The 12,490-nt window shown below is 42.5% G+C and overlaps 2 protein-coding genes across 2 annotated transcripts; one reads left to right on the forward strand and one right to left on the reverse strand.

The window, feature by feature from the left end:
- Positions 1-1,369: 1,369 nt before the first annotated feature.
- Positions 1,370-6,400, reverse strand: LOC129585759 (serine proteinase stubble-like). Its single transcript, XM_055478592.1, has 8 exons — positions 5,963-6,400; positions 5,206-5,536; positions 4,792-5,129; positions 3,423-4,374; positions 3,084-3,261; positions 2,734-2,999; positions 2,343-2,497; positions 1,370-1,997 (listed from the first exon to the last, which is right to left on the reverse strand). Exons 1-8 carry the CDS (start codon positions 6,026-6,028, stop codon positions 1,743-1,745), a joined length of 2,541 nt encoding a protein of 846 aa, XP_055334567.1. The 5' UTR covers positions 6,029-6,400; the 3' UTR covers positions 1,370-1,742.
- A 1,934-nt stretch (positions 6,401-8,334) lies between these two features.
- LOC129585805 (cytosolic-abundant heat soluble protein 94205-like) lies at positions 8,335-9,938 on the forward strand. Its single transcript, XM_055478671.1, has 5 exons — positions 8,335-8,550; positions 8,647-8,683; positions 8,854-9,158; positions 9,316-9,448; positions 9,646-9,938. The coding sequence occupies exons 1-5, from the start codon at positions 8,425-8,427 to the stop codon at positions 9,714-9,716; spliced, it is 672 nt and encodes a 223-aa protein (XP_055334646.1). The 5' UTR covers positions 8,335-8,424; the 3' UTR covers positions 9,717-9,938.
- Positions 9,939-12,490: the final 2,552 nt, after the last annotated feature.

Below are 12,490 nucleotides of genomic sequence, written 5' to 3' on the forward strand. Positions count from 1 at the left end.
TCAAACCATCGACACAAAATCAAACAAAATCAAATAATTTTTCAACCAATCTGGTGTTTGACATTTGAGGCTGATACTAAAGATCTTACCGAAGAATCCGCACAAAACTCCTCAGATCTTCACAGCATTGCAGACGAGCCCAGGTCTTGCGCACATTTCCATAAAGTGCTGCGCTTGGCAGCTTCAAGGCATGAAATGCAAACAGTTGCACTGTTCACGTTAATGCTGAACATTAATCTGGCTGTCGACAGCCATATAATAAAAAACTGGAGATGGTGATGCAAAATTTAAATTAGAAACGTGGATTTTAGAAAGTCAAAGACTGTTTGTTTTTGCAGTCAGTTTTCGGGAGCAAAAAACGGCACAACGGCGCTGAACGTGAACGTGCTGTGAATACTGATGTTGCGGCTAAGCCAATCAGAAGAGGCGTAACAACAGCTTTCACTGATTAAGCTCTGCAGCAAAAGTGTTACTGCCGATTTGCATTTGCGCACTCAAAATTTTCTTAATAGCTGCATTTGGAACTAATGTTAACAGTTATCAGTCTTCAACCAATTGCAGTTATATACGATTTTTTTGCAGTGTTTGGTTATTTATGTCGGTCGACCGACAGTTTTGTTTTTGCACCAAAACTATGTTTTTGTTACTCAGTGTATCGCACGGCTATAAAATACGAGTACTGAACGAACGTTTAGCGCGTGGTGATAGCGATACATAAATTGAATAAATATCCTGGCATTACTATTATGTTAAGACAATTTATGCCAAGCGACCAGCAAAGCCCCCGTTTTTATGCACTTGCCAGTTAAGTGTTTTAAACATTTTGTTACAACACAGATTGCATTGACAAGTGACAACGTATAAATTTCTTTTACAAAAGTTTTGTCTTTGGCAACAAAAGGATGTAATTTTGATACAAATTTGTGCTGATATAAAACCTGGTATCTAATCGGCTGCCCAAATCTTGCCGTCGATTTATGTTGTGAGAAACTACCGATATGTTGTAGTATTTTGATATAGTTTAGAAAATACTTTTTGACGCGCGATTGCTGATTTGCGATGCAATCATGTAATTACATGATTGCATCGCAAATCAGCAATCGCGCGATTTGATTTCACTTTAAAGCACAAGAGGCTGAAACTGTTTTTATGGTACGCATTTGTTGTTAACGCTTTTGTTTTTACGCTCAATTGTTGCCGTCCAAAAGTGGCATTAAAATGCATACATACTAATAATTACTTAATTAGAACAGAAGAGTAGTCCAACCGCATCAGGCCGTCGGCCGGTACTATGTATAATACGGAAATTTACTACTTACATATTCATAGGGCCGAAGCGCTCTTGGGAAATTGATATACTCTGAAGGAGATCAACTTTAATTTCCTTTAAAACGCGTAATAGGACTTTTTGCATAAAACAGATAACATCAAAGGCATTATAAACACTTTTGGCGATATCGTAGGGGACCAATAAAACCAGGGCTTAATAGTGCCAACTCGTGTCAACCAATATGGTGCACCCGGCCGGATTGTTTTCCGAACTGCGGCGCAGAAACAGGGACACCAGAAGTACATATCATCATAAAACCATTTCAGCTACCTAGTACGTGTACGATTTTAACTGTTTATTTAATAAATAAACAAAGCATAAATTAAATGCATAGTACAGACCATTTTATAGTATGCATATCCGTCCGGACGTAATAACAAAACAATTGTGCAACCTTCCTGCAGTTGGACGTTTAGTTCATATCTTTCCACTGTTCCGGCTTGGCAGTTAATGCCGCAATTGTTGGTGGTGTGCCATATTTCTCAGTGTAAAACTCCGGCATATAAACATCTCCCTTAGTTTTCTTTTGAATCCAATCAGCGTAGAGTGGCACCAGCGTGCTAACTCCGGGCAGATTGGGCTCGGCACATCCGATGCCCCAACTGACAATGCCGACGAGTCCCCAACGGCCATTTATCTGCTGCACAACAGGCCCGCCCGAATCCCCCTGTTAAAGCATAACATACGTACATGCTGCGTCAAACATACAATACAGTACACTGTCAGTTTGTGACCTTTCCGTATATGTACACGGTCCATGTTAACAAAACTCACGTGCCTGTGGAAATCACAGGGCGAATTACGCACTGGGTCTGTTTTCGCGATGTTATGCGACAATGAAGTTTTATTATCAGCAGGTCAACACTTGTGCTGACTGATGACAGATGTTATTAGTTTTTATTGTGGTAGATCATAGAAGCAACGTCTCCAGATCGTTTGGGCATTATATATCGAAACTCACGCTCCTCGTGCACATTAGCTTGATTAATAGCAACGGATACAGCCAAATTACCTGGCATGCATCACGACCACCATTCTTGTAACCGGCGCAAATAAAGCAAGGTTCAATATCCTGATGACGATCACCGGTATCAAACCATTTCTCACATTCTTTTTTGGCTATAAATGGCACGGAAACTTGATGCAATCTGGGTGGCAGCGCACCTCCTAGGAAAGATGAGAAGTTATGAGAAAACAAATCAGTCAAATGCTTGTGTTTTCTTGTATGGAAATTCTGGCTTCATGTATGGCTTCAGTTTTTGACCTCGCGACATAAAGGCGCAGTCAAAAAATAATTTGCTTTCGCGCTTTCTTATTTTCAGTTCTTGTTTTTTATTTACATGATGATATGCAAAGCCTGCAAAAAAAATCTCGCACACATGTACATAGAAAAATCTCGGTACCCTGACTGGTTCTGCCCCACCCGGCAATGGTTCCCATGGAGCCGGTATAATTTTTGTAGGGTCCCAGACAAATAGGTATAATATGCGGAGCTAGCGTGACTGGTTCCGGAAGTCGTAACAAAGCAATGTCGTTTTCAAAGGTCAGGAAGTTGAATTTTTCGTGAATGATCCGCTCCGCCACTCGGAAATCCACATGAGGGAAAACGGTGTTCACCTCACTAAGGTCGTATTCACCTATTCGTACTACCATCTTGTCGGTAGGGATGCTGCAATTGTTAAATTCATCATTGTCAAGGGTGTTCGAAATATGGTGCCGGAAAATTTTAGGCGGGCTCTGTTGTGAGCCTTACTCAGAAGCACAATGAGCTGCCGTCAAAATCCAGTTAGGATGCACTAGCACCGCCCCGCAACGGTGAGAGGAAACGAATCCGACAATCCGACGCAGCGACACTTCCCACGGAAACTGGCCGAATTTGGCTTGGCTGCCACCAACGATTCGCTTCCACAACAGAGGTGTTATTCCACAGACTAAAACATTCAGCAGAAAAAAGCATGTTTTAAGCCTGTATTGTAAACAACGGATCTAGAGGATAGCCAAATAAGCGGTACTTCGCTTTTCTAGATGCCAGTTTTCGATAATCGGAATCCAACAAATTGGTTTTTCTACAGTTACTAACTGGTCAACTTACTTTCGCTCAGTTGAATTGCAATTTGACCCTTTTGATTCAGCTTATCCGCCGCTAAAACATCCACAACCGGAGCATTAGTGGCCGCACTGTTCCCATCAGCAGCGTTGTTGTCATCTGGGGTATGTGTCGTCAGACTGTTCCATACCAGCTCTTGAATGGGTGTTCGGGTTGAAGTTGTAGTAGTACTCGTCGTGGTAGGTGTGGTTGAGGAAGTGGTGGATGCTGTTGTTGATGCTGTTGTTGTGGTAATAGTTGTGGTCGCGGTTGTCGTCGTGGTAGTTGTGGGTGTGGTCGTGGGAGTCGTCGTGGTGGGTGTGGTGGAGGGAGTCGTTGTAGTGGTGGTCTCTGTTGTCGTGGTCGTTAATGGCGTTGTCGTAGTAGTCGGTGTTGTTGTTGTCGTTGCTGTCGTGGTGGCTTTAATCGTGGTCGTAGTCGCCGGACGGGAAATGGGTAAATCGGTTGCAATGGTAGCGGTAGATATCGGTAACACATTTTCAGAATTAACTGGAAAGTTGACTTTTGTAGACTGTCCACTCGTACCTCCCGAAAAACCCGGCACTGGGTAGTTGTTGCTGGAAACGATTTCCAAATACTCAGCCTGAGCGTTTGGTATGCTGTTCTTCAATTTATCCATGGCTTGAAGGTTGAGCTGCACATCAACATTTAAACGGAAATCTCCTGGGTCAATAGGTGCTTTGGGATTTTCCGCATCAGATGGTGTGGAATTCACGTTGGAATTCGATTGAATATTGGTTGTATTGCGGGTAGTAAACCAAGTTGGTAGTGTCGATGGCACGGTGGAGACTTGGGGTGTGGTGGAAGGGTATAAAGTGGCAGTTGTAACTGTGGCATTAGGAATATGCTCTAAAGGACTTGCCGTCCAGACTTTATTTCGTTTTGTCAATACCGTTGTCGAAGTGACTGGAAAAATGGCCTTATCCAAAACATGGTGCTGCAGATTTAAAAAATTCAAATAGGGATGTCCTCTTACTTGTTAGAAATATATGTAGGTCGATGTAATAATATGTATGTAATAAAATATAATAAGATAATAACCCTTTCTGCACTTGTTAAATATTGAACTTACCGATTTTTGTCCAAGTTTACATACGAGTACTTAATAATAAAATAATATTGTGTCGAACTGTATACAATATGCCGTATGAGAACTGCCTATTATACTGATAGGCTTGTGCGCGCACAAGTCGTTTTATAATAAATTAAGTTTTGAATGCAGAACAGTCTTGAAAAAAAAACGTTTTTAGCTCTTAATATTTATTTCTGCACACAGAATGCTTATCCATTATTCCTTGTAAATTAATTTAATTCCTTCGACTTCCTGTGTATATATAACTTCAGCACGGCTGACCTTTTTTGTTGCCGTTTGAACAGTAGTCGCGGTAGTTGTCTGCAACGTTGAAGGAGGACGATGTCGCCATCGTGAAGTGGTTGGGGCGGCTGTCATAATCGCAGCGGAAGTTGTCCAGTAATTGGAAGAGTAGGGTGAATGAATTGTTGGCGCAAAGGAAAGACGATTTTTCAACTGTGTTAAATCTTGTGCTCTATATACTGAGATCTCTTTAAGGATTTGCTCAAAAGGACTAGGACCAAGTAATTTATTGCCGGGTTTCTGATTGGTGCTGGCGGGGGCAGTAGCATTGGGTAAAACACAACAAGACGCTAGAAAAAATGACTTTGCACATGTTCCTGAAAAGACAACGAAAGGGTCACTCGATCTTTAACTCATCTGATTTACAGATGCGCAGAGCAGCTTTGTACTTACCCGATGGCTTTCCTTGGTTTTCTAAGCAGGTGCGAAGAAACATGCATACGCCAACATCGCCGACTTCCGCCAAACAAAGGGGGCCGATTTTGCCGCCAGAACTCGGTCTCTCTGTGCAGCTGACAGGTGAAAGAACAAGAAGAAGTATTGGAATTAAGAGATGACAGGTTTTTGTAACCAACGTTGTACAAGGTGACAATGAGTTGTCCAAAGCTGTGAACAGTTGCTGGAAGCCATGACCCGCGGAGTTTACGCTTATTGAAGTACTGCAACTCAATCTGCACTGTTCTGATGAATTTGTATCCGCTACTGGCATCCTCCGTAAAGTTCTCTGCAAATACAAATTTCCAGTAAACTTCCCCAAGTTTATCAGGAGGAATAAACATTTAAAACGCATAAGACGCTTTTTCTTTTTTTAAGCTTTTTTTAAGAGATAGCTTCCTTATTTTCTTTTTCCACATCTGAAGTGACTTTTCCGATTTGCATTTATCTTTAAATTCATCTACTTCCTCATTATGCAATACGCACAAGTTACAACTATAATTAGCAGCTGCTCAAATCGAAGCCTTGCCACAATATATGTTTTGTTTCGACAGCATGATCTTGGAACATATACAGTCTGTATAAGCAGTCTGTGTACTCGTATACATACTCAGGATTATGCAGTGCTGATACAGCATATTTATGCTGATATAGTAACATATAAAATATAATAAGATATTAATCTTTTCTGCACTTTCTAGAATGTTGAAATTACCGATTTTTGGTGCCATATTTTAAGGAACGATCTCGATGGGCGCTCTGGTTGGCCACTTCTGACCATTTCATCAAAAGGTGGGTGATTGACGGGTATAGCCGGCAACAAAACATCCGCGCTGAGGAGTCCGAATTGTTCGTTTACTTTGTTAGAGTGATTAAGTCATCGTAATTTAGAAATCAAGATTTATTACCAACATTTGCCTATTATTTGGGATAAAATATAGTAAGGTACAGGCAATAAGATATTTCGCTCCAATATTGCACTTGGCCTTCTGCACGCGACGATATGATATGATAATGATCGCAAGGCCAAAATTTACATATGCCAAAGTCAAAAGAAGCCCGCCAACGCGGATGCGAGTAATAAAAAACTAACTAGATTTCTGAATCTAGAGTATCGAAACAGAACCGTGCATCAAGCTTTACGCGCTACTGCTTACTTGGTATTAAAACTGCGTTTCTTGTCTTGTATTTGTGCACTGTTATTAAATATCATAACAGCGGAGTCATCATCTTTTTATTTTACTTCCGCTATTTTTCAGGGTTAGTGGGACAAAGGTTCTGATGGTCAGTTCTACTTTGTAGTACTCGTATGCAGACGTCGAACACTTTTAAGCTTCTGCTCTTTCTTACCGGCGAATGTGGCAATAAAGCCGGCATGACACAAAGCTTTTGCCTTTTGGAAGCGACACTTAAGCGCTGTTAGGTGCATATATATATCAACATCTTTATTAAATGATTACTCTGACATTACGCTACGGCCGTGATCTTACTGTTTACTAGTGCTATCACTGCAAAAGTTACGCTGTCTGCATTGTTATATTATTATAAATCAATCAACCATTAAAGACATGCGTTGGTATTGCAGGTACAATCTACCACTGACCATCATATTTGTATTACTGATTATATATGACGCTAAAACCTGTGTAACTACCCGTCGATGATGTGGGAATTCAATAAGTAGAGAAATGTTAAATTTCTTGTGCGGTGCCTTCTTTATTGAATACATCTCCGTATAATATGCTGCACGAGTTATAATAATAAAATAAATGAGTAAAGCGTAGCCGTGCTGTGAAAAGATCAGATTTTACATCACAAATATGTCGATGACACGCTGGGAAGACTAGTCGTTATATTAATACTGCAAATGAATATTAGCGCTAGAAAAAATTATTATGCATCACCCCTATCTAACTGAACCATGAAGTTCACTGATCAAGAACAAATACAAGCGACCATAATATAGTGCCATATGTATACATACGTCGCTGCCGTAAAAAAAAAATCGCGAGTGCTTTGATATAATTTGCAAACGGAACATTCTTCTGCCACCAGGCACTTTACAGTTATAACTACGATTTATGCACAAGAAGGCAGAAGCAACCTTGACATACATCATACGTTTAAAACGCAGCGGTCAAAGAACAGTGAAAAAAACACCTCCTAGATTGTGGAAAAAAGATGATGCTTCCAGCAAACTCTTAGGAGTCGTGGAGCTTGGCAGCCGTAAAGGCGTTCTACATGCACAAATACAGATGGCTAGGAATTCAAGTACACCTTGCAAACGTTATTCTTGAACTTAAACCCAACATTTGTGTCATACTAAGTGCAACATGTACTTACGAAACCCGTAAATATGTTATTACAGTTAATTTAAATAAGCAAATTCTATAACCCCTAATTATATATCAACAGCTAAAAATGTTTTCTCGTTGAGAGGAGTCAAGACTATATGGCATCCAGTGAACCACTGTAGCTCTGTCAAACTTTCCTCAATGAGTTTTTACAAAGCAAAAACTAAACCTCTTTGGGTGCAAGAATAAAGTACAGTACTAGTAGCCATCGGAACATATCAATAAAAAGCAGGCTCGTGTTATTTATTTTTTTAAATGGGCGATAGCGGTTTACTCAGTTTCCGTAATCTGTAACCTTATTTTTACAGCACAACGTGTAATCTTACAAAAACGAAAACCAGCAAAACCATGCGCGACGGGTAAAAGGAATACGAGTACAGTATTTGTGCAGCTTAATTATAGGCTTTCTGTGCAGTGTACAATACTTAAAGTACTGCATGTGGATGATACATTGAATACGCCGGCACATAAATGCGCTACAGACAAATGAAGTAAAATTCAAAATTGCCAATCATTATATATGCTCACCTTGGTGTAATAAATAATGCAAAACTCGGTAGGATAGCTTATTGACTGTCAAAAATTATTGGTAAGTACCCTTACTAAACGATACAGGTAGTGTTTTTGTGCACATGGAATATACCCGATCCCTGGGGCCACCGACAATTAGACACAACAACACGGTAGATACCGTACTTCGTAATTTCGTATATAAGCAAATTAAAACAGGCCTATTGATCCACAATAATTCTCTCTTTCTTACTGATCAGCAGTTTGAAATAAATTCTTCATCTTTAAGCCAATTTTATAAAAATTCAGCGACATGGAGCATAAAACGACTGTCTGCCAAGAAAAGCACACCCACACCGAAAAATGCCGCATGGAATCTCATGGTCATCAGGAGACTGTACACTCTGGATATACCCACACGGAAGTTCGCGCACCGGTGGTACGTTATGGACCGCATTACCTTCCGACGACGTCGATAAGCATATTGAAGATTTATAGAGGCAACATTTGAAATTTAACAAATAATAATGTTTAGGTTGCCCCAGCACCACCGATTGTGGCCACAAATGTTGGTAAGGCAGATTATAAGAGAATGACCTGAGTATATCATCGGTTATTAGACATGTTTCTATAGATGTTAATATAACAGTTTCATTAGATTTGTGTGTAACCTCTGGAATACAAACTGAATATATCAAGCAAGCAGCAGTTATGTGTATAATTATCCGCTTAAATTTGACAGCCGGATTAGCTGAGGAAGTTGTCGGGAAAGGTTTCACCGCATCGGCGGCCAGAATTACCAGCACCAGCCAGGAAGCATCGTTAACGCCTAGTCCTCAATTACAAGAAGCAGCCAGAAGAGATGAAGAACGATATCAAAGGGAACGTGATGCTATCGCTATGCAGCATGAGAAGGATCTGGAAAGAAAAACAGAAGCCTACCGTAAAACAGCCGAAGCAGAAGCTGAAAAAATCCGCAAGGAGCTGGAGAAGCAGCACGCGCGTGATGTGGAGTTCAGGAAAGATCTTGTTGATACCTCGATTCAAGTAAGCACCACGAAAAAATTACAAGCAATAAATGCGGACAACGTGCACAACGTGCAGCGCGGACAACGTTCACTGCTCGAAATGGCATCCTTCAGGCACTGGAACATAGTTATTTCTGTATAATGGTTAATGTCTTATAAACTTTTTTATTGTGCAGAGGCAAAAACAAGAAGTTGAGCTGGAAGCTAGGCTGGCGAAGAAAGAACTAGAAAGGGAAGCCGAGCTTGCAAAGGAAGCGCTTGAAAAGTCCAAGCTGGCCACCAACATCGAGGTCAAATTCGACAGCGCAAGTAAGCGATCAGACTGATGTGATCTTCTAAAACCGCATACTGTTTTAAATTGCAAGAGAAATGTTGTGATTTTTAAGAAAACAAATTTTAGATTGCCAGTTTGTATTTTATATATATAATTACGAGTTCGATGGCAAGTTTTAGATTTTCGATGCGTTAGAATTATATAGCATTGTTCCAATTAACTTCTTTTGCAGTTGGACACACAGAATCAGCCGGAACAACGGTTTCCCAATCGGAATCTGTTACCAGAACAGTAAAGCAGTAAAACAGTGATATTAATCTTTTGTGTTTACTGTTTATTTTCGCTTGGCTTTGTCAGAGGTGATTCATTTGAAATTCTCTCCACTAATCACTATAAGTGTTTTGCCAGTTTAATGGCTTTTTATATCCGCGCGAACATTGCTTACGGCTGCACAGTGGAAAGCAGCTACAGCTCATTGTCAGCAGGTAGCAAGCAGTTTAAATTAAATTTCTCTGGCTTTTATAATACACTGGGAAAGAGTTAGGTCTGCAAAATACAAAAATGTAATGGCGTTAATCCAAATTCCAAAGCTTTCGCTCTGTATGTCCATGATATAGGGATTAGGGAAACGTATCCAGCTGTACTTCTCAACCTGTACAGTATGCTCATAAAAAGAATTTCCACAATTTTCTTTCTTTGGTATAACAAGTATTTTGATTGTATATACGACTGATACAAGCGTTCATTGCCTGAAAATAACTTTCAAACTTCGAAAATCGAAAGTCATAACAGTTCTGAGGTCATAACTACGTGCCGACACCGAAACACGCAAAGCAAAAGTACGGTATGGTTCTGATGTACAATTTTTCATTTTTCCATGCAGAATCCAGAAACCTTCGTAAAATTCAAAATTATCACAAAACTACTATAAAAGTATAAATGGTATTATTTGAATTGTTCAGATCAGCTGTACTCAACACGGGATCTACTCGAAACTAACTGCAGGGTTTCCATTTGGCTCAATTTTTATTACGTTTTTAGTCTATCCTAATTCAGATCTATACTGCCACGAATGGGATACACCAGAGCCGGAAAACCAGAAAAGACTGACCAAAACCAATATTATATTCCGAAAGCCCGTAGTCGAAAACCCGGCCAGATAGTATTCATTTCTTTCAAAACCTCTCCCGCTTCGAACGCCAAAGCGGAAGAATTTTGACTACCTTGACCAAATGCAACATATTGTAATCATAATAATTATCTTCTGGTTTATTAACCAGGCAATGTTGCCCCGTAAACCAACTAAAATATAGCTAAAAAATTAAAGTCATTTCTACTACTTTAAATTATCAACATGAATTTAATTAGCAGACCGTCATTACGACAAGAACAACTACATATGAAACGTTGTCATCGAGGACAATTTCTGCACGAGTGCCGGCCGACCAAGAGTCCAAGCTACCGGCACTGTTCTGCGTACGGGACCCGTTAGGTGAGCGGGTGACCGAGCAACCGGTACTGTAAAGCGCAAAAGCCCGTTAGGCAAACGAGCTAGCAAGAAACCGAGCGAGCGGATGCACAGAGCCCATTATGCGAACGAGTGAGCAAGCTGACGTTACTGTCTAGTGTGCGGGACCCCATTGCAGTAAGCGGGTGACCAAGCTCTCGGTACTGTCCAGTGTACGGGACCGTTAGGAGAGCGGGTGACCAAGCTCTCGGTACTGTCCAGTTTACGGGACCGTTAGGAGAGCGGGTGACCAAGTTACCGGTACTGTCCAGTGCACAGAGCCCATTAGGCAAACGAGTGACCAAGCTACCGGTACTGTCCATTGTGCGGCGCCCGGTAGGCGAACGAGTGACCAAGCTACCGGTACTGTCCAGTGTACGGGGATCATTAGGTGAGCGGGTGACCTAGCTACCGGTTCTGTCCAGCGTGTGGGACCCGTTAGGTGAGCGGGAGACCCTAGCTCTCGGTACTGTCGAGTGCACAGAGCCCAAGCTGCCGGTACTGTCCAGTGCACGGGGATCATTTGGTGAGCTGGTGACCGAGCTACCGGTTCTCCAGCGTGCGGGACCCGTTAGGTGAGCGGGTGACCCTAGCTCTTGGTTCTGTCGAGTACACAGAGCCCAAGCTGCCGGTACTGTCCAGTGCACGGGGATCATTTGGTGAGCTGGTGACCGAGCTACCGGTACAGTCCATGTGCGGCGCCCGTTAGGCGAACGAGTGACCAAGCTACCGGTACTGTCCAGTGTACGGGGATCATTAGGTGAGCTGGTCACCAAGCTACCGGTACTGTCCAGTGTAAGGGGATCATTAGGTGAGCGGGTGACCGAGCTACCGGTTCTCCAGCGTGCGGGACCCGTTAGGTGAGCGGGTGACCCTAGCTCTTGGTTCTGTCGAGTACACAGAGCCCAAGCTGCCGGTACTGTCCAGTGCACGGGGATCATTTGGTGAGCTGGTGACCGAGCTACCGGTACAGTCCATGTGCGGCGCCCGTTAGGCGAACGAGTGACCAACCTACCGGTACTGTCCAGTGTACCGGGATCATTAGATGAGCGAGTGACCTAGCTACCGGTGCTCCAGCATGCGGGACCCGTTAGGTGAGCGAGTGACCCTAGCTCACCGTACTGTCGAGTACACAGAGCCCAAGCTGCCGGTACTGTCCAGTGCACGGTGAATATTTGGTGAGCTGGTGACCGAGCTACCGGTACAGTCCATTGTGCGGCGCACGTTAGGCGAACGTGTGACCAAGCTACCGGTACTGTCCAGTCTACGGGGATCGTTAGGTGAGCGAGTGACCTAGCTACCGGTGTTCCAGCGTGCGGGACCCGTTAGGTCAGCGGGTGACCCTAGCTCTTGGTTCTGTCGAGTACACAGAGCCCAAGCTGCCGGTACTGTCCAGTGCACGGGGATCATTTGGTGAGCTGGTGACCGAGCTACCGGTACAGTCCATGTGCGGCGCCCGTTAGGCGAACGAGTGACCAAGCTACCAGTACTGTCCAGTGTACCGGGATAATTAGATGAGCGAGTGACCTAGCTACCGGTGCTGTCCAGCGTACCGGGATCATTAGGTGAC

This window comes from Paramacrobiotus metropolitanus, unplaced genomic scaffold, assembly GCF_019649055.1.
Source record: "Paramacrobiotus metropolitanus isolate TYO unplaced genomic scaffold, Prichtersi_v1.0 Parri_scaffold0000018, whole genome shotgun sequence".
Taxonomy (NCBI): domain Eukaryota; kingdom Metazoa; phylum Tardigrada; class Eutardigrada; order Parachela; family Macrobiotidae; genus Paramacrobiotus; species Paramacrobiotus metropolitanus.

Excerpts from the sequence above, each read along its gene's own strand:
- LOC129585759 (XM_055478592.1), bottom strand. The coding sequence starts at position 6,028 with ATGGTCAGAAGTGGCCAACCAGAGCGCCCATCGAGATCGTTCCTTAAA. Across the intron at positions 4,375-4,791 it reads TTCAAACGGCAACAAAAAAG|CACCATGTTTTGGATAAGGC; the intron begins GTCAGCCGTGCT and ends TTAAATCTGCAG. Across the intron at positions 3,000-3,083 it reads GCAGCTCATTGTGCTTCTGA|CATCCCTACCGACAAGATGG; the intron begins GTAAGGCTCACA and ends TAACAATTGCAG.
- LOC129585805 (XM_055478671.1), top strand. The coding sequence starts at position 8,425 with ATGGAGCATAAAACGACTGTCTGCCAAGAAAAGCACACCCACACCGAA. Across the intron at positions 8,551-8,646 it reads CGGAAGTTCGCGCACCGGTG|GTTGCCCCAGCACCACCGAT; the intron begins GTACGTTATGGA and ends AATAATGTTTAG. Across the intron at positions 8,684-8,853 it reads GATTGTGGCCACAAATGTTG|CCGGATTAGCTGAGGAAGTT; the intron begins GTAAGGCAGATT and ends TAAATTTGACAG.